We start from the raw sequence: 25,452 nt of genomic DNA on the forward strand, positions 1-25,452 counted from the left end.
CAACACTAAACCATTGAAGCGCACGCAGTCAGTGTGCAGGACAACAAATTTGATTTGAAATTTGATTTGATTTTGAGATACTTTTGTTACCCTTTCCAGCTTTATGCAAGTCAAGAACTCAATCTTAGGTCTTTTGAGATCTCTTTTGTTCAAGGTATGGTTCACATCAGGCAATGCTTTTTGTGAATAGCAAACTCAAATTTTGTGAGTGTTTTTTTTATAGGGCAAGGCAGCTCTAACCAACATCTCCAATCTCGTCTCATTGATTGGACTCCAGGTTAGCTGACTCCTGACTCCAATTAGCTTTTGGAGAAGTCATTAGCCTAGGAGTTCACATACTTTTTCCAACCTACACTGTGAATGTTTAAATGATGTATTCAATACAGACAAGAACAATACAATAATGTGTGTGTTATTATCTTAAGAACCATACAATAATGTGTGTGTTATTATCTTAAGAACAATACAATAATGTGTGTGTTATTATCTTAAGAACAATACAATAATGTGTGTGTTATTATCTTAAGAACAATACAATAATGTGTGTGTTATTATCTTAAGAACAATACAATAATGTGTGTGTTATTATCTTCTCACGAGTCACCAACCCTGTTCCGGGAGCACCCCGCACCACCCCCCCCACTGAATAGCATAGCTAGCATAGCGTCACAAGTAACTTGTAGCATCTAAATATCATTAAATCACAAGTCCAAGACACCAGATGAAAGATACAGGTCTTGTGAATAAAGCCACCATTTCAGATTTCTAAAATGTTTTACAGGGAAGACACAATATGTAAATCTATTAGCTAACCACGTTAGCAAAGGAGAGGATTTTTTCACTCCCAACAGTTTTTCCCTGCGTCAGTAGCTATCACTAATTCGACTACATAAAAATATATATAGCCACTAACCAAGAAACAAATTCATGAGATGACAGTCTGATAACATATTTATGGTATAGCATAGTTTTTTTTTGAAAATGTGCATTTTTCAGGTATAAATTACAGTTCTACATTGCAGCTGCAATCTGAAAAGGTGCCGACCCAGCCAGAACAATTACAGAGACCAACGTCATATAACTAATTACTCATTTTAAAACATTTCAGAAAAATACACAGCGTACAGATATTGAAAGCCCAACATCTGGTGAATCCAAACAATATTTCAGATTTATAAAATGTTTTATAACGAAAACAAAATGTAGCGCTAAATTAGCATAGCTATACCAGGCAGATTCGGCTGGGCGCCCACGGCAAGATCACATGCACAACAGATATGATATAACATCGTAAATTGGGTCTTACTATGGCTGATCTTTCATCAGAATGTTGATCAAAGTGTCCTTTGTCAAGATGAGTTGTTGGTTCAGTTCAGAGTCGTTCCTTTCCCACTCCATTTAGCACAGGTACCGGTCGAGTGGCACGTATTTCTCAAACGATACTAAAATCTAACAACTGAACACCGCAAAACTCCCTAAAAAATTCAAATAATCTGATTAAACTATATTGAAAAAACATACATTACGATGATCTGGTCACATGTATCAAACAAACTTCGACACGGAGATAATAATGGCCGCACAACAGAAGAAAAACGTAGCTCCAATTTCCATCCCATAGAGAACCGGAAGTTGTCGGTCATGCCAAAGATTTTGCTCTCATTTCACGTCAGTCCCAGATAGACAAGAAATTTTTCCTCTGACGTCCTCTAGACACACAGAGGAAGACGAATGAAGTGTGTTTCGGGTCATAGGGGGCATGACCATATATAGGCAGAGCTTTGAAGCCAGCATAAACATCTTGATTTTATGTTCTTGGTCATGGAAAGTGCTGTGAAATGACTTCTGTATCACTCAGAGACAGAATTGAAACGGTTTTAGAAACTGGAGATTGTTTTCTTTCCAACGGTATTATTTATATGCATATAGTAAGAGCAATAATTAAATAAGAGGCAGTTTAATCTGTTGAGCAATTTATGCTAATGCGAAAACAGCACCCCCTGTATTGACAAGAAGTTTTAAGAACAATACAATAATGTGTGTGTTATTATCTTAAGAACAATACAATAATGTGTGTGTTATTATCTTAAGCACATGGTGCTTGTCTACTGTTGTGACTTACTTTTTGTACAATTTTTAATTATCTCTGATAAAAAGTTTAAAATGTGTGTTTTGTTTATACACGTTCATATATTGGATACAAGTATAATCCCTTAATGTTAATTTGATTATTTATATATATTTTTCAAAAGGAAATTATTAAATAGACCAGAGGTACACAACCCTGTTCCTGTCTTGTCCCCTTAAATAGATGAATAGAATGTGCGTTTCTTGATTCTAACCTTGGATCCTCTTTTCATTTAGTTGTTTGGTGTCGTCAAGCTAAAGGTGTATGAAATGTGACGACGTTGTTCTGATAACATTGATAAGTTGTTCGTTGCAGGAGAATGTTAGGCTATCTGTCCACCAATTGAAGCTCAACAGAAGTTGGGTGATGCAACAGGACAATGACTCATAACACAGAAGTAAATTAACAACAGAGTGGCTTCAACAGAAGAAAATACGACTTCTGGAGTGGCCCAGTCAGAGTCCTGACCTCAACCAGATTGAGATGCTGTGGCATGACCTCAAGAGAGCAGACCACACCAGATATCCCAAGAATGGTCCAAAATTCCTCCTGACTGTTGTGCAGGTCTGATCCGCAACTACAGAAAACATTTGGTCGAGGTTATTGCTACCAAAGGAGGGTCAACCAGTTATTAAATCCAAGGGTTCACATACTTTTTCCACCCTGCACTGTGTGTTCAAACTAGACATGAAAACATATAATTGTTTGTGTGTTATTAGTTTAAGCAGTCTGTGTTTGTCTATTGTTGTGACCTACATGAAGATCAGATCAAATTTTATGACCAATTTATGCAGAAATCAAGGTATTTCCCAAAGGGTTCACATACTTTTTCTTGCCACTGTAAGCCTATTTTTAATTAAGTAAGCGTTCATGTGGCATAAACAAAAACACAAATTCTCTGTCAAAAACATAAGTCAGAACACAGTCTCTCTATTCTCTCATGTGATTTCAGGTCCTCTGACTGGGAAAATGTCTTTCCACAATTAGAGCAGTGGTATGTCTTCTTCTCGAGTGTATTTGTATGTATTGTTTCATGCTCTTTCAGGTACCTTAACCGGGTAAATGTCTTTCCACACTGGGAGCAGTGGTAGGTCTTATCTCCTCCTGTGTGTGTCCTGTCATGCTTATTCAGGCCAACTAACTTGGTAAAACTCTTTCCGCACAGAGAGCATTGGTAGGGCTTTTCTTGTGTGTGTGTCCTCTCATGCTCTTTTAGGTTCCCCAAATGGCTAAAATGCTTTCCACACAGGGTGCATTGGTATGGCTTCTCTCCTGTGTGCACTCTCTCATGCTGTTTCAGGTTCACTAACCCACTAAAGCTCTTTCCACAGTGGGAACAGTGGTAAGACCTTTCTCCTGTATGTATTCTCTCATGTGTTTTCAGGCTCGCCAACCAGGTAAAATTTATTCCACATTGGGAGCAGTAATAAGGCTTCTCTCCTGTGTGTATTCTATTATGTATTTTCAGGGACCCTAACTCTGTAAATCTCTTTCCACACAGGGAGCATTGGTAGGGCTTTTCTTGTGTGTGTGTCCTTTCATGTGTTTTCAGGCTCCCTGACCACCTAAAACCCTCTCCACAGTGGGAACAGTGGTAAGGCATCTCTCCTGTGTGTATTCTCTCATGCGTTGTCAGGGTGCCTAACGACCTAAAGCTCTTTCCACAATGGGAACAATGGTAAGGCTTCTCCCCTCTGTGTATTCTATCGTGCTGTTTCAGGTTCTCTAAACGGGTAAACCTCTTTCCACACTGAGAGCAGTGGAAAGGCTTTTCTCCTGTGTGTGTACTCTCATGCACTCTTAGGTTCTGTAACTTAGTAAAACTCTTTCCACAGAGGGAACAGTGGTATAGTCCTGTTGGTTTGGATGTCTCTGGGTCTGGTTCCCCTGATTGACTCTTCTTTGGGTCTGGTTCCCTTGAAGGACCCGTCTCTGGGTCTGGTTCTCCTGAAAGACTCTTCTCTGGGTCTGGTTCCCCAGAAGGACTCTTCCCGCTGTCAGAGTCTGGTCTCTCTCCTGCCAAAGAAAAATAGAGTATTTAGTTAAACAGAAAGACCTGAATGAAACTTCAAAATGATAAAACGGCAGTGGTGGAAAAAGTACCCAATTGTGATACTTGAGTAAAACTATAGAAAGTTACTCAAGTAAAAGTGAAAGTCACCCAGTAAAATACTACTAAAAAAAGTCTAAAAGTATTTGGTTCTAAATATACTTAACTATCAAAAGTGAAAGTATAAATCACTTCAAATTCCTTATATTACGCAAAGCAGATGGCACCATTTTCTCGTTTTTCAAATGTACAGATAGCCAGGGGCTACATAAATTATGCATTTGTGTTTAGTGAGTCCGCCAGATCAGAGGTAGTAGGGATGACCACGTGTTCTCTTGATAAGTGCGTGAATTGGACTATTTTCCTGTCCCGCAATTTTTGGGTGTCAGGGAAAATGTATGGAGTAAAAAGTACATTATTTTCTTTAGGAATGTAGTGACTTAAAAGTCTTCCGATACAGCTGGTGCTCTCATGCATTTTTCAGTGTTATTTGCCTCGAAGCAAGCATAGAAGTAGTTTAGCCCCTCCGGTAGGCTCGTGTCACTGGACAGCTCTCGGCTGTGCTTCTCTTTGTAGTCTGTAATGGTTTGCAAGCCCTGCCACATCCGACTAGCGTTGGAGCCGGTGTTTTACGACTCGACCTTAGTCCAGTATTGACGCTTTGCCTGTTTGATGGTTCGTCGGAGGGCATAGCGGGATTTCTTATAAGCTTCCGGGTTAGAGTCCCGCTCCTTGAAAGCGGCAGCTCTAGCCTTTTGCTCAGTGCGGATGCTGCCTGTAATCCATGGCTTCTGGTTGGTTATGTACCTACAGTCACTGTGGGGGATGACGTCCTCGATGCACTTATTGATAAAGCCAGTGACTGATGTGGTGTACTCCTCAATGCCATCGGAAGAATCCCGTAACATATTCCAGTCTGTGCTAGCAAAACAGTCCTGTAGCTTAGCACCTGCTTCATCTGACCACTTCTTTATTGATCTAGTCACTGGGGAGGAATCAGGAGGATGGAATTATGGTCAGATTTTGCCAAATGGAGGGTGAGGGAGAGCTTTGTATGCGTCTCTGTGTGTGGAGTATAGATGGTCCAGAGTTCTTTTCCGTCTGGTTGCACATTTAACATGCTGATAGAAATTTGGTAAAACTGATTTAAGTTTCCCTGCATTAAAGTCCCCGGCTACTAGGAGCACCGCCTCTGGGTGAGCGTTTTCTTGTTTGCTTATGGGAGAATACAGCTCATTCAATGAGGTCTTAGTTCCAGCCTCTGACTGTGGTGGTATGTAAACAGCTACAAAGAATATAGACAAACTCTCTTGGTAGATAGTGTGGTCTACAGCTTATCATGAGAAACTCTACTTCAGGTGAGCAATAGCTCGAGACTTCCTTAGATATCGTGCACCAGCTGTTGTTTACAAATATACATAGACCGCCGGCCCTTGTCTTACCAGACGCCGCTGTTCTATCCTGCTGGTACATCGTATAACCAGCCAGCTGTATGTTGATAGTGTCGTCGTTCAGCCACGACTCTGAAGCATAAGATGTTACAGTTTTTAATGTCCCAATAACTTGTCCATTTTATTGTCCAAAGATGTTTGTTTGCATGTTTGCGAGCAGAATTGAGGGGAGTGTTTTTTTTTTCAATCGCCTCCGACTCCTCAGAAGGCAGCCCGCCCTCCGGCCTCTCTTTCTCCGCCTCCTCTTTACGCAGATCCTAGGGGTCGGGGCCTGTTCCCGAGGGAGCCTCCGCCTCGTCAGAGTGGTGAAAGAAGAAAAAGGATTCTGCTAGTCTTAGGTCCTGATGTCTAGAAGTTATTTTCAGTCATAAGAGACGATAGCGGCAACATTATGTACAAAAATAAGTTACATACAACGCCGATAAACAAACAAAAAAAACAATCGGTTGGGGGCGTCTGCCTTCTGCTCCATCTTACAATCACGGCGCAACTAGAGAACATTACCAACCCCTTCGCTCCGTATTTTCCGCTGGCTGCTCCACCACCACAGAAAGCACTGAGCTAGGCTGAAACACCTGCATTTTGGAGCTGCCTAACTCAAGAAAGCAAAAAAGTTTGTATGCGGCTTTATTAACGCAATATTTATTAATTCATATTTTTACATTGTTTGCAAACTGATGTGACACGTATTAATGCCAAAATAACATGCAAAACAGGCAACAACAACATACAAAAAAAAAATATATATATATATATCAATATATAACAATATACTAGCTAAACAGGTGGGTATTCCTGTAAACCTTTTTTGAGTATGATTTAATGTGGTATTAAACAAAACCAAAAATTCTCAGTCAAAAACATAAGTCAGAACACAGCGTCTCTATTCTCTCATGTGATTTCAGGTCGTCTGATGTCTTTCCACAATTAGATCAGTGGTAGGTCTTCTCCTCCTGTGTATTTGTATGAGTTCGTTCATGCTCTTTCAGGTTACATAACCGGGTAAAATCTTATTCCACACTGAGAACAGTGGTAGATCTTTTCTCCTATGTGTCCTCTCAATGTTTTCAGGATCCCTAACAAGGTAAAAGTCTTTCCACATTGGGAGCAGTGGTCAGGTGTGTCCTCTCATGTGATGTAAGGTCCTGTAATCGTGAAAATCTCTTTCCTCACTGGGAGAATTGGTAAGGCTTTTCTCCTGTGTGTATTCCTTTATGCCTTTTCAGGCTCGCTAAATGGGTAAAACTCTTTCCACAGAGGGAACACTTAAAAGGCTTTTCTCCCGTGTGTGTCCTCTCATGCTCTTTTAGATTGCCCAAAGTGGTCAAACTCTTTCCACACAGGGAGCAGTGGTGAGGCTTCTCTCCTGTATGTATTCTCTTATGTATTTTCAGGGTCTCTAAATGAGAAAAATACTTGCCACACTGGGAGCAGTAATAAGGCTTCTCTCCTGTGTGCATTCTCTCATGTGTTTTCAGGCTCCCTATCTGGGTAAAACGCTTTCCACACAGGGAACAGTGGTAAGGCTTCTCTCCCGAGTGTATTTTCTCATGCTTTTTAAGATTGCCTAACATGGTAAAATTCTTTCCACATAGGGAGCAGGGGTAAGGCTTCTCTCCTGTATGGATTCTCTCGTGTATTTTCAGGCTTCCTAACTGAGTAAAACTCTTTCCACACTGGGAGCATTGGTAGGTCTTCCTCCCTGCTGTATGTAGTTCTTCATGCCTATTCAGGGCCCTTAACCAGGTAAAACTCTTTCCACACTGGGAACATTGAAAAGGCTTTTCTCCTGTGTGCATCGTCTCATGCTGTTTTAGGTTCCAGAACCGGGTAAAACTCTTTCCGCAGTGGGAGCAGTGATGTGGTCTTGCTGGTTTGGACGTCTCTGGGTCTGGCTCCCCTGAAGGACTCTTCCTGCTGTCAGAGTGAGAGTCTGATCCCTCTCCTGCCAAAGACAGAATATTTAGTGAAACTGAGACCTGAATGAAACCACAACATGATAAAACTGTCTTCCTATGAGGTTTAATCCAGAATAGATCCCTCAATAACAAATAAGTGACTGTTGTGATTTATAGGCCAATAAAAAAAACTTTTAAACGTCATGGTTATTATGCATTTATTAGATCTAATAGATAAATAGACTGGTCAGTATAGGATACATTTATTAGACCTAATGGGTAAATATACTAGTCAGTATAGGATAAATGTATAGAATAAGGCTGTAACGTAACAAAATTTGGAAAAAGTCAAAGGGGTCTGAATACTTTCTGAATGCACTGTATATGACCGTGACACTTTTCTAGGAACAGGTTTTTGATATTCTATTGATGATATTAATTGAGAACATATTTTATTTTTGGATCTACAATTTCATAACTCGTTTTAATCATATATTGAGGGGCTGTGTTATTGTGTACCACTATCTCTACTATATTGAGGGGCTGTGTTATTGTGTACCACTATCTCTACTATATTGAGGGGCTGTGTTATTGTGTTCCACCATCTCCACTATATTGAGGGGCTGTGTTATTGTGTACCACTATCTCTATTATATTGAGGGGCTGTGTTATTGTGTTCCACCATCTCTACTATATTGAGGGGCTGTGTTATTGTGTACCACTATCTCTACTATATTGAGGGGCTGTGTTATTGTGTACCACCATCTCTATTATATTGAGGGGCTGTGTTATTGTGTTCCACCATCTCTATTATATTGAGGGGCTGTGTTATTGTGTTCCACCATCTCTACTATATTGAGGGGCTGTGTTATTGTGTACCACTATCTCTACTATATTGAGGGGCTGTGTTATTGTGTTCCACCATCTCTACTATATTGAGGGGCTGTGTTATTGTGTACTACTATCTCTACTATATTGAGGGGCTGTGTTATTGTGTACCACCATCTCTATTTGCAGTAATTCATAGTCCATTATATTATGAAAGGTTTGTCTCATTGAGTCACTTTATATCATTAATTCATATTACTTTAATCTACTCATATTTCAACATTGGAGCCTTATTCTATTATAATGTATTATCTACCATGGAGCCTTATTCTATTATAATGTATTATCTACCATGGTGCCTTATTCTATTATAATGTATTATCTACCATGGAGCCTTATTCTATTATAATGTATTATCTACCATGGAGCCTTATTCTATTATAATGTATTAGCTACCATGGAGCCTTATTCTATTATAATGTATTAGCTACCATGGAGCCTTATTCTATTATAATGTATTAGCTACCATGGAGCCTTATTCTATTATAATGTATTAGCTACCATGGAGCCTTATTCTATTATAATGTATTAGCTACCATGGAGCCTTATTCTATTATAATGTATTAGCTACCATGGAGCCTTATTCTATTATAATGTATTAGCTACCATGGAGCCTTATTCTATTCTAATGTATTATCTACCATGGAGCCTTATTCTATTCTAATGTATTAGCTACCATGGAGCCTTATTCTATTATAATGTATTAGCTACCATGGAGCCTTATTCTATTATAATGTATTAGCTACCATGGAGCCTTATTCTATTATAATGTATTAGCTACCATGGAGCCTTATTCTATTATAATGTATTAGCTACCATGGTGCCTTATTCTAATGTATTAGCTACCATGGTGCCTTATTATAATGTATTAGCTACCATGGAGCCTTATTCTATTATAATGTATTAGCTACCATGGTGCCTTATTCTACTATAATGTATTAGCTACCATGGAGCCTTATTCTATTATAATGTATTAGCTACCATGGAGCCTTATTCTATTATAATGTATTAGCTACCATGGTGCCTTATTCTATTCTAATGTATTAGCTACCATGGAGCCTTATTCTATTATAATGTATTAGCTACCATGGAGCCTTATTCTATTATAATGTATTAGCTACCATGGTGCCTTATTCTATTATAATGTATTAGCTACCATGGTGCCTTATTCTATTCTAATGTATTAGCTACCATGGAGCCTTATTCTATTATAATGTATTAGCTACCATGGTGCCTTATTCTAATGTATTAGCTACCATGGAGCCTTATTCTACTCTAATGTATTAGCTACCATGGAGCCTTATTCTATTATAATGTATTAGCTACCATGGAGCCTTATTCTATTATAATGTATTAGCTACCATGGAGCCTTATTCTATTATAATGTATTAGCTACCATGGAGCCTTGTTCTATTATAATGTATTATCTACCATGGAGCCTTATTCTATTATAATGTATTATCTACCATGGAGCCTTATTCTATTATAATGTATTAGCTACCATGGAGCCTTATTCTATTCTAATGTATTAGCTACCATGGTGCCTTATTCTAATGTATTAGCTACCATGGTGCCTTATTATAATGTATTAGCTACCATGGAGCCTTATTCTATTATAATGTATTAGCTACCATGGTGCCTTATTCTATTATAATGTATTAGCTACCATGGAGCCTTATTCTATTATAATGTATTAGCTACCATGGAGCTTTATTCTATTATAATGTATTAGCTACCATGGAGCCTTATTCTATTATAATGTATTAGCTACCATGGTGCCTTATTCTATTATAATGTATTAGCTACCATGGTGCCTTATTCTATTCTAATGTATTAGCTACCATGGAGCCTTATTCTATTATAATGTATTAGCTACCATGGAGCCTTATTCTATTATAATGTATTAGCTACCATGGAGCCTTATTCTATTATAATGTATTATCTACCATGGAGCCTTATTCTATTATAATGTATTAGCTACCATGGAGCCTTATTCTATTATAATGTATTAGCTACCATGGAGCCTTATTCTATTATAATGTATTAGCTACCATGGTGCCTTATTCTATTATAATGTATTAGCTACCATGGAGCCTTATTCTATTATAATGTATTAGCTACCATGGAGCCTTATTATATTATAATGTATTAGCTACCATGGCGCCTTATTCTATTATAATGTATTAGCTACCATGGAGCCTTATTATATTATAATGTATTAGCTACCATGGAGCCGTATTATATTATAATGTATTAGCTACCATGGAGCCTTATTCTATTCTAATGTATTAGCTACCATGGAGCCTTATTCTACTCTAATGTATTAGCTACCATGGAGCCGTATTCTATTATAATGTATTAGCTACCATGGAGCCTTATTGTATTCTAATGTATTAGCTACCATGGAGCCTTATTCTATTCTAATGTATTAGCTACCATGGAGCCTTATTCTATTATAATGTATTAGCTACCATGGAGCCTTATTCTATTATAATGTATTATCTACCATGGAGCCTTATTCTATTATAATGTATTAGCTACCATGGAGCCTTATTCTATTCTAATGTATTAGCTACCATGGAGCCTTATTCTATTCTAATGTATTATCTACCATGGAGCCTTATTCTATTCTAATGTATTAGCTACCATGGAGCCTTATTCTATTCTAATGTATTAGCTACCATGGAGCCTTATTCTATTCTAATGTATTAGCTACCATGGAGCCTTATTCTATTATAATGTATTAGCTACCATGGAGCCTTATTCTATTATAATGTATTAGCTACCATGGCGCCTTATTCTATTCTAATGTATTAGCTACCATGGAGCCTTATTATATTATAATGTATTAGCTACCATGGAGCCTTATTCTATTCTAATGTATTAGCTACCATGGAGCCTTATTCTATTCTAATGTATTAGCTACCATGGAGCCTTATTCTATTATAATGTATTAGCTACCATGGCGCCTTATTCTATTATAATGTATTAGCTACCATGGAGCCTTATTATATTATAATGTATTAGCTACCATGGAGCCGTATTATATTATAATGTATTAGCTACCATGGAGCCTTATTCTATTCTAATGTATTAGCTACCATGGAGCCTTATTCTACTCTAATGTATTAGCTACCATGGAGCCTTATTCTATTATAATGTATTAGCTACCATGGAGCCTTATTCTATTCTAATGTATTAGCTACCATGGAGCCTTATTCTATTCTAATGTATTAGCTACCATGGAGCCTTATTCTATTCTAATGTATTAGCTACCATGGAGCCTTATTCTATTATAATGTATTAGCTACCATGGAGCCTTATTCTATTCTAATGTATTAGCTACCATGGAGCCTTATTCTATTCTAATGTATTAGCTACCATGGAGCCTTATTCTATTATAATGTATTATCTACCATGGAGCCTTATTCTATTATAATGTATTAGCTACCATGGAGCCTTATTCTATTATAATGTATTAGCTACCATGGAGCCTTATTCTAATGTATTAGCTACCATGGAGCCTTATTCTATTCTAATGTATTAGCTACCATGGAGCCTTATTCTATTATAATGTATTAGCTACCATGGAGCCTTATTCTATTATAATGTATTAGCTACCATGGAGCCTTATTCTATTATAATGTATTAGCTACCATGGAGCCTTATTCTATTATAATGTATTAGCTACCATGGAGCCTTATTCTATTATAATGTATTAGCTACCATGGAGCCTTATTCTATTATAATGTATTAGCTACCATGGAGCCTTATTCTATTATAATGTATTAGCTACCATGGTGCCTTATTGTATTATAATGTATTAGCTACCATGGAGCCTTATTCTATTATAATGTATTAGCTACCATGGAGCCTTATTATATTATAATGTATTACAGTGAATAAAGCCGACCCTCAGACTCCTCTTCCCCATGTAGCTGTGCATCTACATGACATGGCAGCCATGTTAACGCTCCATCAGCATTACAAGGGGAATATTTTAATTATTTATGTCACTGAATGTCTAGAATCAGAACAATATTCAACATTCTAAATAGGACTAACTGCATTACATTTATATAGCGCTTTTAGGTTCCCTTTATTCTGATGTCTCAGGTTCAGCCTAATGAATATGTTCCCTTTAATATGAAGTCTCAGGTTCAGTCTAATGAATATGTTCCCTTTAATATGAAGTCTCAGGTTCAGTCTAATGAATATGTTCCCTTTAATATGAAGTCTCAGGTTCAGTCTAATGAATATGTTCCCTTTAATATGAAGTCTCAGGTTCAGTCTAATGAATATGTTCCCTTTAATATGAAGTCTCAGGTTCAGCCTAATGAATATGTTCCCTTTAATATGAAGTCTCAGGTTCAGTCTAATGAATATGTTCCCTTTAATCTGATGTCTCAGGTTCAGTCTAATGAATATGTTCCCTTTAATCTGATGTCTCAGGTTCAGTCTAATGAATATGTTCCCTTTAATATGTCTCAGGTTCAGTCTAATGAATATGTTCCCTTTAATATGAAGTCTCAGGTTCAGTCTAATGAATACGTTCCCTTTAATATGTCTCAGGTTCAGTCTAATGAATATGTTCCCTTTAATCTGATGTCTCAGGATCAGTCTAATGAATATGTTCCCTTTAATCTGATGTCTCAGGTTCAGCCTAATGAATATGTTCCCTTTAATTTTTACATTTACATTTAAGTCATTTAGCAGACGCTCTTATAATCTGATGTCTCAGGTTCAGCCTAATGAATATGTTCCCTTTAATATGATGTCTCAGGTTCAGCCTAATGAATATGTTCCCTTTAATATGATGTCTCAGGTTCAGCCTAATGAATATGTTCCCTTTAATCTGATGTCTCAGGTTCAGCCTAATTAATACGTTCTCTTTAATATGTCTCAGGTTCAGCCTAATGAATACGTTCTCTTTAATCTGATGTCTCAGGTTCAGCCTAATGAATATGTTCCCTTTAATATGATGTCTCAGGTTCAGCCTAATGAATATGTTCCCTTTAATCTGATGTCTCAGGTTCAGCCTAATGAATATGTTCCCTTTAATCTGATGTCTCAGGTTCAGCCTAATGAATATGTTCCCTTTAATCTGATGTCCCAAGTTCAGCCTAATGAATATGTTCCCTTTAATCTGATGTCTCAGGTTCAGCCTAATGAATATGTTCCCTTTAATCTGATGTCTCAGGTTCAGCCTAATGAATATGTTCCCTTTAATCTGATGTCTCAGGTTCAGCCTAATGAATATGTTCCCTTTAATATGATGTCTCAGGTTCAGTCTAATGAATATGTTCCCTTTAATCTGATGTCCCAGGTTCAGCCTAATTAATACGTTCTCTTTAATATGTCTCAGGTTCAGCCTAATGAATACGTTCTCTTTAATCTGATGTCTCAGGTTCAGCCTAATGAATATGTTCCCTTTAATATGATGTCTCAGGTTCAGCCTAATGAATATGTTCCCTTTAATATGAAGTCTCAGGTTCAGTCTAATGAATATGTTCCCTTTATTCTGATGTCTCAGGTTCAGTCTAATGAATATGTTCCCTTTAATATGAAGTCTCAGGTTCAGTCTAATGAATATGTTCCCTTTAATATGAAGTCTCAGGTTCAGTCTAATGAATATGTTCCCTTTAATATGAAGTCTCAGGTTCAGTCTAATGAATATGTTCCCTTTAATATGAAGTCTCAGGTTCAGTCTAATGAATATGTTCCCTTTAATATGAAGTCTCAGGTTCAGTCTAATGAATATGTTCCCTTTAATATGAAGTCTCAGGTTCAGTCTAATGAATATGTTCCCTTTAATCTGATGTCTCAGGTTCAGTCTAATGAATATGTTCCCTTTAATCTGATGTCTCAGGTTCAGTCTAATGAATACGTTCCCTTTAATATGTCTCAGGTTCAGTCTAATGAATATGTTCCCTTTAATCTGATGTCTCAGGTTCAGTCTAATGAATATGTTCCCTTTAATCTGATGTCTCAGGTTCAGCCTAATGAATATGTTCCCTTTAATTTTTACATTTACATTTAAGTCATTTAGCAGACGCTCTTATAATCTGATGTCTCAGGTTCAGCCTAATGAATATGTTCCCTTTAATATGATGTCTCAGGTTCAGCCTAATGAATATGTTCCCTTTAATATGTCTCAGGTTCAGTCTAATGAATATGTTCCCTTTAATATGAAGTCTCAGGTTCAGTCTAATGAATACGTTCCCTTTAATATGTCTCAGGTTCAGCCTAATGAATACGTTCTCTTTAATCTGATGTCTCAGGTTCAGCCTAATGAATATGTTCCCTTTAATCTGATGTCTCAGGTTCAGCCTAATGAATATGTTCCCTTTAATCTGATGTCTCAGGTTCAGCCTAATGAATATGTTCCCTTTAATATGATGTCTCAGGTTCAGTCTAATGAATATGTTCCCTTTAATCTGATGTCCCAGATTCAGCCTAATTAATACGTTCTCTTTAATATGTCTCAGGTTCAGCCTAATGAATACGTTCTCTTTAATCTGATGTCTCAGGTTCAGCCTAATGAATATGTTCCCTTTAATATGATGTCTCAGGTTCAGCCTAATGAATATGTTCCCTTTAATATGAAGTCTCAGGTTCAGTCTAATGAATATGTTCCCTTTATTCTGATGTCTCAGGTTCAGTCTAATGAATATGTTCCCTTTAATATGAAGTCTCAGGTTCAGTCTAATGAATATGTTCCCTTTAATATGAAGTCTCAGGTTCAGTCTAATGAATATGTTCCCTTTAATATGAAGTCTCAGGTTCAGTCTAATGAATATGTTCCCTTTAATATGAAGTCTCAGGTTCAGTCTAATGAATATGTTCCCTTTAATATGAAGTCTCAGGTTCAGTCTAATGAATATGTTCCCTTTAATATGAAGTCTCAGGTTCAGTCTAATGAATATGTTCCCTTTAATCTGATGTCTCAGGTTCAGTCTAATGAATATGTTCCCTTTAATCTGATGTCTCAGGTTCAGTCTAATGAATATGTTCCCTTTAATATGTCTCAGGTTCAGTCTAATGAATATGTTCCCTTTAATATGAAGTCTCAGGTTCAGTCTAATGAATACGTTCCCTTTAATATGTCTCAGGTTCAGTCTAATGAATATGTTCCCTTTAATCTGATGTCTCAGGTTCAGTCTAATGAATATGTTCCCTTTAATCTGATGTCTCAGGTTCAGCCTAATGAATATGTTCCCTTTAATTTTTACATTTACATTTAAGTCATTTAGCAGACGCTCTTATAATCTGATGTCTCAGGTTCAGCCTAATGAATATGTTCCCTTTAATATGATGTCTCAGGTTCAGCCTAATGAATATGTTCCCTTTAATCTGATGTCTCAGGTTCAGCCTAATTAATACGTTCTCTTTAATATGTCTCAGGTTCAGCCTAATGAATACGTTCTCTTTAATCTGATGTCTCAGGTTCAGCCTAATGAATATGTTCCCTTTAATATGATGTCTCAGGTTCAGCCTAATGAATATGTTCCCTTTAATCTGATGTCTCAGGTTCAGCCTAATGAATATGTTCCCTTTAATCTGATGTCTCAGGTTCAGCCTAATGAATATGTTCCCTTTAATCTGATGTCCCAAGTTCAGCCTAATGAATATGTTCCCTTTAATCTGATGTCTCAGGTTCAGCCTAATGAATATGTTCCCTTTAATCTGATGTCTCAGGTTCAGCCTAATGAATATGTTCCCTTTAATATGATGTCTCAGGTTCAGTCTAATGAATATGTTCCCTTTAATCTGATGTCCCAGGTTCAGCCTAATTAATACGTTCTCTTTAATATGTCTCAGGTTCAGCCTAATGAATACGTTCTCTTTAATCTGATGTCTCAGGTTCAGCCTAATGAATATGTTCCCTTTAATATGATGTCTCAGGTTCAGCCTAATGAATATGTTCCCTTTAATATGAAGTCTCAGGTTCAGTCTAATGAATATGTTCCCTTTATTCTGATGTCTCAGGTTCAGTCTAATGAATATGTTCCCTTTAATATGAAGTCTCAGGTTCAGTCTAATGAATATGTTCCCTTTAATATGAAGTCTCAGGTTCAGTCTAATGAATATGTTCCCTTTAATATGAAGTCTCAGGTTCAGTCTAATGAATATGTTCCCTTTAATATGAAGTCTCAGGTTCAGTCTAATGAATATGTTCCCTTTAATATGAAGTCTCAGGTTCAGTCTAATGAATATGTTCCCTTTAATATGAAGTCTCAGGTTCAGTCTAATGAATATGTTCCCTTTAATCTGATGTCTCAGGTTCAGTCTAATGAATATGTTCCCTTTAATCTGATGTCTCAGGTTCAGTCTAATGAATATGTTCCCTTTAATATGTCTCAGGTTCAGTCTAATGAATATGTTCCCTTTAATATGAAGTCTCAGGTTCAGTCTAATGAATACGTTCCCTTTAATATGTCTCAGGTTCAGTCTAATGAATATGTTCCCTTTAATCTGATGTCTCAGGTTCAGTCTAATGAATATGTTCCCTTTAATCTGATGTTTCAGGTTCAGCCTAATGAATATGTTCCCTTTAATTTTTACATTTACATTTAAGTCATTTAGCAGACGCTCTTATAATCTGATGTCTCAGGTTCAGCCTAATGAATATGTTCCCTTTAATATGATGTCTCAGGTTCAGCCTAATGAATATGTTCCCTTTAATCTGATGTCTCAGGTTCAGCCTAATTAATACGTTCTCTTTAATATGTCTCAGGTTCAGCCTAATGAATACGTTCTCTTTAATCTGATGTCTCAGGTTCAGCCTAATGAATATGTTCCCTTTAATATGATGTCTCAGGTTCAGCCTAATGAATATGTTCCCTTTAATCTGATGTCTCAGGTTCAGCCTAATGAATATGTTCCCTTTAATCTGATGTCTCAGGTTCAGCCTAATGAATATGTTCCCTTTAATCTGATGTCCCAAGTTCAGCCTAATGAATATGTTCCCTTTAATCTGATGTCTCAGGTTCAGCCTAATGAATATGTTCCCTTTAATCTGATGTCTCAGGTTCAGCCTAATGAATATGTTCCCTTTAATATGATGTCTCAGGTTCAGTCTAATGAATATGTTCCCTTTAATCTGATGTCCCAGGTTCAGCCTAATTAATACGTTCTCTTTAATATGTCTCAGGTTCAGCCTAATGAATACGTTCTCTTTAATCTGATGTCTCAGGTTCAGCCTAATGAATATGTTCCCTTTAATATGATGTCTCAGGTTCAGCCTAATGAATATGTTCCCTTTAATCTGATGTCTCAGGTTCAGCCTAATGAATATGTTCCCTTTAATCTGATGTCCCAGGTTCAGCCTAATGGATATGTTCCCATTAATCTGATGTCTCAGGTTCAGCCTAATGAATATGTTCCCTTTAATTTTTACATTTACATTTAAGTCATTTAGCAGACGCTCTTATAATCTGATGTCTCAGGTTCAGCCTAATGAATATGTTCCCTTTAATATGATGTCTCAGGTTCAGCCTAATGAATATGTTCCCTTTAATCTGATGTCTCAGGTTCAGCCTAATTAATACGTTCTCTTTAATATGTCTCAGGTTCAGCCTAATGAATACGTTCTCTTTAATCTGATGTCTCAGGTTCAGCCTAATGAATATGTTCCCTTTAATATGATGTCTCAGGTTCAGCCTAATGAATATGTTCCCTTTAATCTGATGTCTCAGGTTCAGCCTAATGAATATGTTCCCTTTAATCTGATGTCTCAGGTTCAGCCTAATGAATATGTTCCCTTTAATCTGATGTCCCAAGTTCAGCCTAATGAATATGTTCCCTTTAATCTGATGTCTCAGGTTCAGCCTAATGAATATGTTCCCTTTAATCTGATGTCTCAGGTTCAGCCTAATGAATATGTTCCCTTTAATATGATGTCTCAGGTTCAGTCTAATGAATATGTTCCCTTTAATCTGATGTCCCAGGTTCAGCCTAATTAATACGTTCTCTTTAATATGTCTCAGGTTCAGCCTAATGAATACGTTCTCTTTAATCTGATGTCTCAGGTTCAGCCTAATGAATATGTTCCCTTTAATATGATGTCTCAGGTTCAGCCTAATGAATATGTTCCCTTTAATATGAAGTCTCAGGTTCAGTCTAATGAATATGTTCCCTTTATTCTGATGTCTCAGGTTCAGTCTAATGAATATGTTCCCTTTAATATGAAGTCTCAGGTTCAGTCTAATGAATATGTTCCCTTTAATATGAAGTCTCAGGTTCAGTCTAATGAATATGTTCCCTTTAATATGAAGTCTCAGGTTCAGTCTAATGAATATGTTCCCTTTAATATGAAGTCTCAGGTTCAGTCTAATGAATATGTTCCCTTTAATATGAAGTCTCAGGTTCAGTCTAATGAATATGTTCCCTTTAATATGAAGTCTCAGGTTCAGTCTAATGAATATGTTCCCTTTAATCTGATGTCTCAGGTTCAGTCTAATGAATATGTTCCCTTTAATCTGATGTCTCAGGTTCAGTCTAATGAATATGTTCCCTTTAATATGTCTCAGGTTCAGTCTAATGAATATGTTCCCTTTAATATGAAGTCTCAGGTTCAGTCTAATGAATACGTTCCCTTTAATATGTCTCAGGTTCAGTCTAATGAATATGTTCCCTTTAATCTGATGTCTCAGGTTCAGTCTAATGAATATGTTCCCTTTAATCTGATGTTTCAGGTTCAGCCTAATGAATATGTTCCCTTTAATTTTTACATTTACATTTAAGTCATTTAGCAGACGCTCTTATAATCTGATGTCTCAGGTTCAGCCTAATGAATATGTTCCCTTTAATATGATGTCTCAGGTTCAGCCTAATGAATATGTTCCCTTTAATCTGATGTCTCAGGTTCAGCCTAATTAATACGTTCTCTTTAATATGTCTCAGGTTCAGCCTAATGAATACGTTCTCTTTAATCTGATGTCTCAGGTTCAGCCTAATGAATATGTTCCCTTTAATATGATGTCTCAGGTTCAGCCTAATGAATATGTTCCCTTTAATCTGATGTCTCAGGTTCAGCCTAATGAATATGTTCCCTTTAATCTGATGTCTCAGGTTCAGCCTAATGAATATGTTCCCTTTAATCTGATGTCCCAAGTTCAGCCTAATGAATATGTTCCCTTTAATCTGATGTCTCAGGTTCAGCCTAATGAATATGTTCCCTTTAATCTGATGTCCCAGGTTCAGCCTAATTAATACGTTCTCTTTAATATGTCTCAGGTTCAGCCTAATGAATACGTTCTCTTTAATCTGATGTCTCAGGTTCAGCCTAATGAATATGTTCCCTTTAATATGATGTCTCAGGTTCAGCCTAATGAATATGTTCCCTTTAATCTGATGTCTCAGGTTCAGCCTAATGAATATGTTCCCTTTAATCTGATGTCCCAGGTTCAGCCTAATGGATATGTTCCCATTAATCTGATGTCTCAGGTTCAGCCTAATGAACACGTTCCCTTTAATCTGATGTCCCAGGTTCAGCCTAATGAATATGTTCCCTTTAATCTGATGTCCCAGGTTCAGCCTAATGAATATGTTCCCTTTAATCTGATGTCTCAGGTTCAGCCTAATGAATATGTTCCCTTTAATCTGATGTCTCAGGTTCAGCCTAATGAATATGTTCCCTTTAATCTGATGTCTCTGGTTCAGCCTAATGAATATGTTCCCTTTATTCTGATGTCTCAGGTTCAGCCTAATGAATATGTTCCCTTTATTAACAATCTGATGTCTCAGGTTCAGCCTAATGAATATGTTCCCTTTAATCTGATGTCCCAGCTTCAGCCTAATGAATATGTTCCCTTTATTCTGATGTCTCAGGTTCAGCCTAATGAATATGTTCCCTTTAATCTGATGTCTCAGGTTCAGCCTAATGAATACGTTCCCTTTAATCTGATGTCTCAGGTTCAGCCTAATGAATATGTTCCCTTTAATCTGATGTCTCAGGTTCAGCCTAATGAATATGTTCCCTTTAATCTGATGTCCCAGGTTCAGCCTAATGAATACGTTCCCTTTAATCTGATGTCCCAGGTTCAGCCTAATGAATATGTTCCCTTTAATCTGATGTCTCAGGTTCACCCTAATGAATATGTTCCCTTTAATCTGATGTCTCAGGTTCAGCCTAATGAATATGTTCTCTGTAATATGATGTCTCAGGTTCACCTTAATGAATATGTTCCCTTTCATTTGGCACGTTGCACACCTCAGATACATACATTACCTCAGGCGAGCAATACCTTGAGACTTCTTTAATATTAGACATTGCGCACCAGCTGTTATTGACAAATAGACACCCCCCCCACCCGTCGTCCTACCAGACGTAGCTGCTCTGTCCTACCGGACGTAGCTGCTCTGTCCTACCGGACGTAGCTGCTCTGTCCTACCGGACGTAGCTGCTCTGTCCTACCGGACGTAGCTGCTCTGTCCTACCGGACGTAGCTGCTCTGTCCTACCGGACGTAGCTGCTCTGTCCTACCGGACGTAGCTGCTCTGTCCTACCGGACGTAACTGCTCTGTCCTACCGGACGTAACTGCTCTGTCCTACCGGACGTAACTGCTCTGTCCTACCGGACGTAACTGCTCTGTCCTACCGGACGTAACTGCTCTGTCCTACCGGACGTAACTGCTCTGTCCTACCGGACGTAACTGCTCTGTCCTACCGGACGTAACTGCTCTGTCCTACCGGACGTAGCTGCTCTGTCCTACCAGACGTAACTGCTCTGTCCTACCGATGCACAGTAAACCCAGCCAGCTCTATATCATCCATGTCGCTGTTCAGCTACGACTCGCTGAAACATAATATTACAGTTTTCAATGTCCCGTTGGTAGGATATACCTGCCTTTTGTTGTCCAACAACGTCGGCCAATAGAACGGTTGGTAGTGGAGGTTTACTCACTCGGCCCGACCTGTCCCCTTTTTAATCCGTCTTTTTTTTTTTACGCAAATGACGGGGATTTGGGCTTGTTCTCGAGAAAGCAGTATATCCTTAGGGCTTATCTGTAGGCCTGGTCGGGTATCTGCAGTATATCCTTAGGGCTTATCTTTAGGCCTGGTCGGGTATCTGCAGTATATCTTAGGGCTTACCTTTAGGCCTGGTCGGGTATCTGCAGTATATCTTAGGGCTTATCTTTAGGCCTGGTCGGGTATCTGCAGTATATCCTTAGTGCTTATCTTTAGGCCTGGTCGGGTATCTGCAGTATATCTTAGGGCTAATCTTTAGGTCGGGTATCTGCAGTATATCTTAGGGCTTATCTGTAGGCCTGGTCGGGTATCTGCAGTATATCCTTAGGGCTTATCTTTAGGCCTGGTCGGGTATCTGCAGTATATCTTAGGGCTTATCTTTAGGCCTGGTCGGGTATCTGCAGTATATCTTAGGGCTTATCTTTAGGCCTGGTCGGGTATCTGCAGTATATCCTTAGTGCTTATCTTTAGGCCTGGTCGGGTATCTGCAGTATATCTTAGGGCTTATCTTTAGGCCTGGTCGGGTATCTGCAGTATATCCTTAGTGCTTATCTTTAGGCCTGGTCGGGTATCTGCAGTGTATCTTAGGGCTTATCTTTAGGCCTGGTCGGGTATCTGCAGTATATCCTTAGGGCTTATCTTTAGGCCTGGTCGGGTATCTGCAGTATATCTTAGGGCTTATCTTTAGGCCTGGTCGGGTATCTGCAGTATATCTTAGGGCTTATCTTTAGGCCTGGTCGGGTATCTGCAGTGTATCTTAGGGCTTATCTTTAGGCCTGGTCGGGTATCTGCAGTATATCCTTAGTGCTTATCTTTAGGCCTGGTCGGGTATCTGCAGTGTATCTTAGGGCTTATCTTTAGGCCTGGTCGGGTATCTGCAGTATATCTTAGGGCTTATCTTTAGGCCTGGTCGGGTATCTGCAGTATATCTTAGGGCTTATCTTTAGGCCTGGTCGGGTATCTGCAGTATATCTTAGGGCTAATCTTTAGGTCGGGTATCTGCAGTATATCTTAGGGCTTATCTTTAGGTCGGGTATCTGCAGTATATCTTAGGGCTAATCTTTAGGTCGGGTATCTGCAGTATATCCTTAGGGCTTATCTGTAGGCCTGGTCGGGTATCTGCAGTATATCCTTAGGGCTTATCTGTAGGCCTGGTCGGGTATCTGCAGTATATCTTAGGGCTAATCTTTAGGTCGGGTATCTGCAGTATATCCTTAGGGCTTATCTTTAGGCCTGGTCGGGTATCTGCAGTATATCTTAGGGCTTATCTTTAGTAGTAGAACCAAGTAGTATTTTACTGGCTAATAATGCTTGATAATGTATGTAATATCAACAGAGAGATATATTTTCTTGGTGATTTCAATATTGACTTCACTATTTCAATATCAACAAGATGCCCACTCAAGAAAAAGCCTCAAACTGTAACCAGTGCCTGCAACCTGGTTCAGGTTATCAGTAACCCTGAATTGTAAACTGTCATGGTCAAAACATGTTGATACAACAGTAGCTAAGATGGGGAGAAGTCTGTCTATAATAAAGCACTGCTCTGCCTTCTTAACAACACTATCAACAAGGCAGGTCCTACAGGCCCTGGTTTTGTCTCAACTGGACTACTGTTCAGTCGTGTGGTCAGGTGCCACAAAGAGGGACCTAGGAACATTTCAATTGGCTCAGAACAGGGCGGCACAGCTGGCCCTTGAATGTACACGGAGAGCTAACATTAATGATATGCATGTCAATCTCTCCTGGCTCAAAGTGGAGGAGAGATTGACTTCATCACTACTTGTTTTTGTAAGAAGTGTTGACAAGCTGAATGTACCGAGCTGTCTGTCTGAACTACTGGCACACAGCTCAGACACCCATGCCCACCCCACAAGACATGCCACCAGAGGTCTCTTCACAATCCCCAAGTACAGAACAGACTATGGGAGGCGCACAGTACTACATAGAGCCACGACTACATGGAACTCTATTCCAAATCATGTAACTGATGCAAGAACCATGTACAATAGAATCAGATTTGGAAAAAACACCAGATAAAAATACACCTTATGGGACAGTGGGGACTGTGAAGAGACACATAGACACATGCATACACATGATAAGACACACACTCTACACACCTACACATGGACTATGTATTGTAGATATGTGGTAGTAGAGTAGTGGCCTGATGGAACACACTTAATGTGTTGTAGATATGTGGTAGTAGAGTAGTGGCCTGATGGAACACACTTAATGTGTTGTAGATATGTGGTAGTAGAGTAGTGGCCTGATGGAACACACTTAATGTGTTGTAGATATGTGGTAGTAGAGTAGTGGCCTGATGGAACACACTTAATGTATTGTAGATATGTGGTGGTAGAGTAGTGGCCTGATGGAACACACTTAATGTGTTGTAGATATGTGGTGGTAGAGTAGTGGCCTGATGGAACACACTTAATGTGTTGTGAAAAGCGTTATGAAATGTAATGTCATGTAATATTTTTTTTTATCATATATAACTGCCTTAATGTTGCTGGACCCCAGGAAGAGTAGCTGCTGCCTCGGAAGGAACTAATGGGGATCCATAATAAACCCCAGGAAGAGTAGCTGCTGCCTTGGAAGGAACTAATGGGGATCCATAATAAACCCCAGGAAGAGTAGCTGCTGCCTCGGAAGGAACTAATGGGGATCCATAATAAACCCCAGGAAGAGTAGCTGCTGCCTTGGCAGGAACTAATGGGGATTCATAACAAACCCCAGGAAGAGTAGCTGCTGCCTTGGCAGGAACTAATGGGGATCCATAATAAACCCCAGGAAGAGTAGCTGCTGTAATGCACAACCTAAAAGGGATCCTTAATAAATACAAATGGAACTACCTCCATGTTTTGAGGATATACAGTGTTCATTTACAATTCCATTGTTTACAAACAATGGAGTAAAACAAGCTTATATTTTGGGTTCTGATGGGGTACAACAGTTGAACTAAGTTCAGTGGACATTTATAAGTTATATTCTCCCAGAATCAATGGCGAGGCCAAGAGTCGTATATTAAAACAATACATTAACTCAACAAGGGCTGTTTGTGACCCGGCTTTTAAGATGGTACTCACTGGTGTTAATCAGATCTTCAGTCTCCTCTTCTTCCTCTTTCACCCCCAAAACGTCTTCCTCCTCCTCTTTTCTTAAGATAGCCTCCTCTTCCACTCTAAAAGGTTCTTTCTCTTCTTTCACTATAACATCCTCCTCCTCCTCTTCTTCTTCTTTCAATGTTACATCCTCCTCTTCCTCCTTTTTAATTCTGAAAGCTTCTACCTCCTCTTCTTCCACTGTGACAGCCTCTATCCCCTCTTCATCTTTCACTCTAAAATGTTCTTTCTCTTCTTTCACTCTAACATTATCGTCCTCTTCTTCCCATGTGATACTGATAGCCTCCTCATCCTCCTCTTTCATTCTGAAAGCTTCTTCCTCTCTTTTTACTGAAACATCCTCCGCTTCTTCTTTCACGACAATGTTCAGTCCCAGAGCTTCTTTCTCCGTCCAGCAGACCTCCTCTTGTTTAGCTGGAGGAGAGTAGCTTAGTGAACTCATGGTCGGGGATGTTAGCTAGTTAGCATTAACGACTAGCCTGGTTCTAAGCTAATTTAGCAATCCAGCTAGCTACTAACTTAACAACGTATATATTTAATTAAATGGGGAAACTAGCTATACGAAATAAGTATGTTTAAAACACAGGGACCAATTTACACTGAAACAGTCTAAAGAGCTAATACGTTTCGGCTATATTGGCTAACAAGCTACGGAGATGGCTGACAAGCTGTTGATGAAGAAACTTCCCGTCCCGTCCACTAGATTATACGTCACGCTGGTAGCAACGCCCGAAAGACGCACATCGCCGTCTGCGGACTGGAGTGGGGGAGTTGATTGATAGTGCAGATTTGTAATGAGTATACAACCAACACATATTTTACATCTGCTACACACAGTGGTGTAAAGTACTTATGTAAAAAATACTTGAAAGTTCTACTTAAGTTGTTTTTTGGGGTCTGTACTTTACTATTCTTATTTTTGACAACTTTTAC

The 25,452-nt window shown here is 38.5% G+C and overlaps 1 protein-coding gene and 1 pseudogene across 2 annotated transcripts; both read right to left on the reverse strand.

Moving 5' to 3' along the window:
* Positions 1–25,452, reverse strand: part of LOC139542145 (zinc finger protein 665-like) — a 294,018-nt pseudogene that overhangs the window by 237,582 nt on the left and 30,984 nt on the right.
* On the reverse strand, positions 661–25,232 carry LOC139548345 (zinc finger protein 883-like). Of its 2 annotated transcripts, none has more exons than XM_071357979.1 (2): positions 24,484–25,232; positions 661–4,144 (listed from the first exon to the last, which is right to left on the reverse strand). In XM_071357979.1, exons 1-2 carry the CDS (start codon positions 24,959–24,961, stop codon positions 3,030–3,032), a joined length of 1,593 nt encoding a protein of 530 aa, XP_071214080.1. In that variant the 5' UTR covers positions 24,962–25,232; the 3' UTR covers positions 661–3,029. The 2 variants fall into 2 exon arrangements, with proteins under 2 accessions (XP_071214080.1, XP_071214089.1); XM_071357988.1 differs by lacking the exon at positions 661–4,144 and adding an exon at positions 5,807–7,574 and having other exon boundaries at positions 24,484–25,229.

This window comes from Salvelinus alpinus, chromosome 2, assembly GCF_045679555.1.
Source record: "Salvelinus alpinus chromosome 2, SLU_Salpinus.1, whole genome shotgun sequence".
Lineage (NCBI taxonomy): Eukaryota > Metazoa > Chordata > Actinopteri > Salmoniformes > Salmonidae > Salvelinus > Salvelinus alpinus.

Excerpts from the sequence above, each read along its gene's own strand:
- LOC139548345 (XM_071357979.1), bottom strand. The coding sequence starts at position 24,961 with ATGAGTTCACTAAGCTACTCTCCTCCAGCTAAACAAGAGGAGGTCTGC. Across the intron at positions 4,145-24,483 it reads TGAAGATCTGATTAACACCA|GAGAGAGACCAGACTCTGAC; the intron begins GTGAGTACCATC and ends TTTCTTTGGCAG.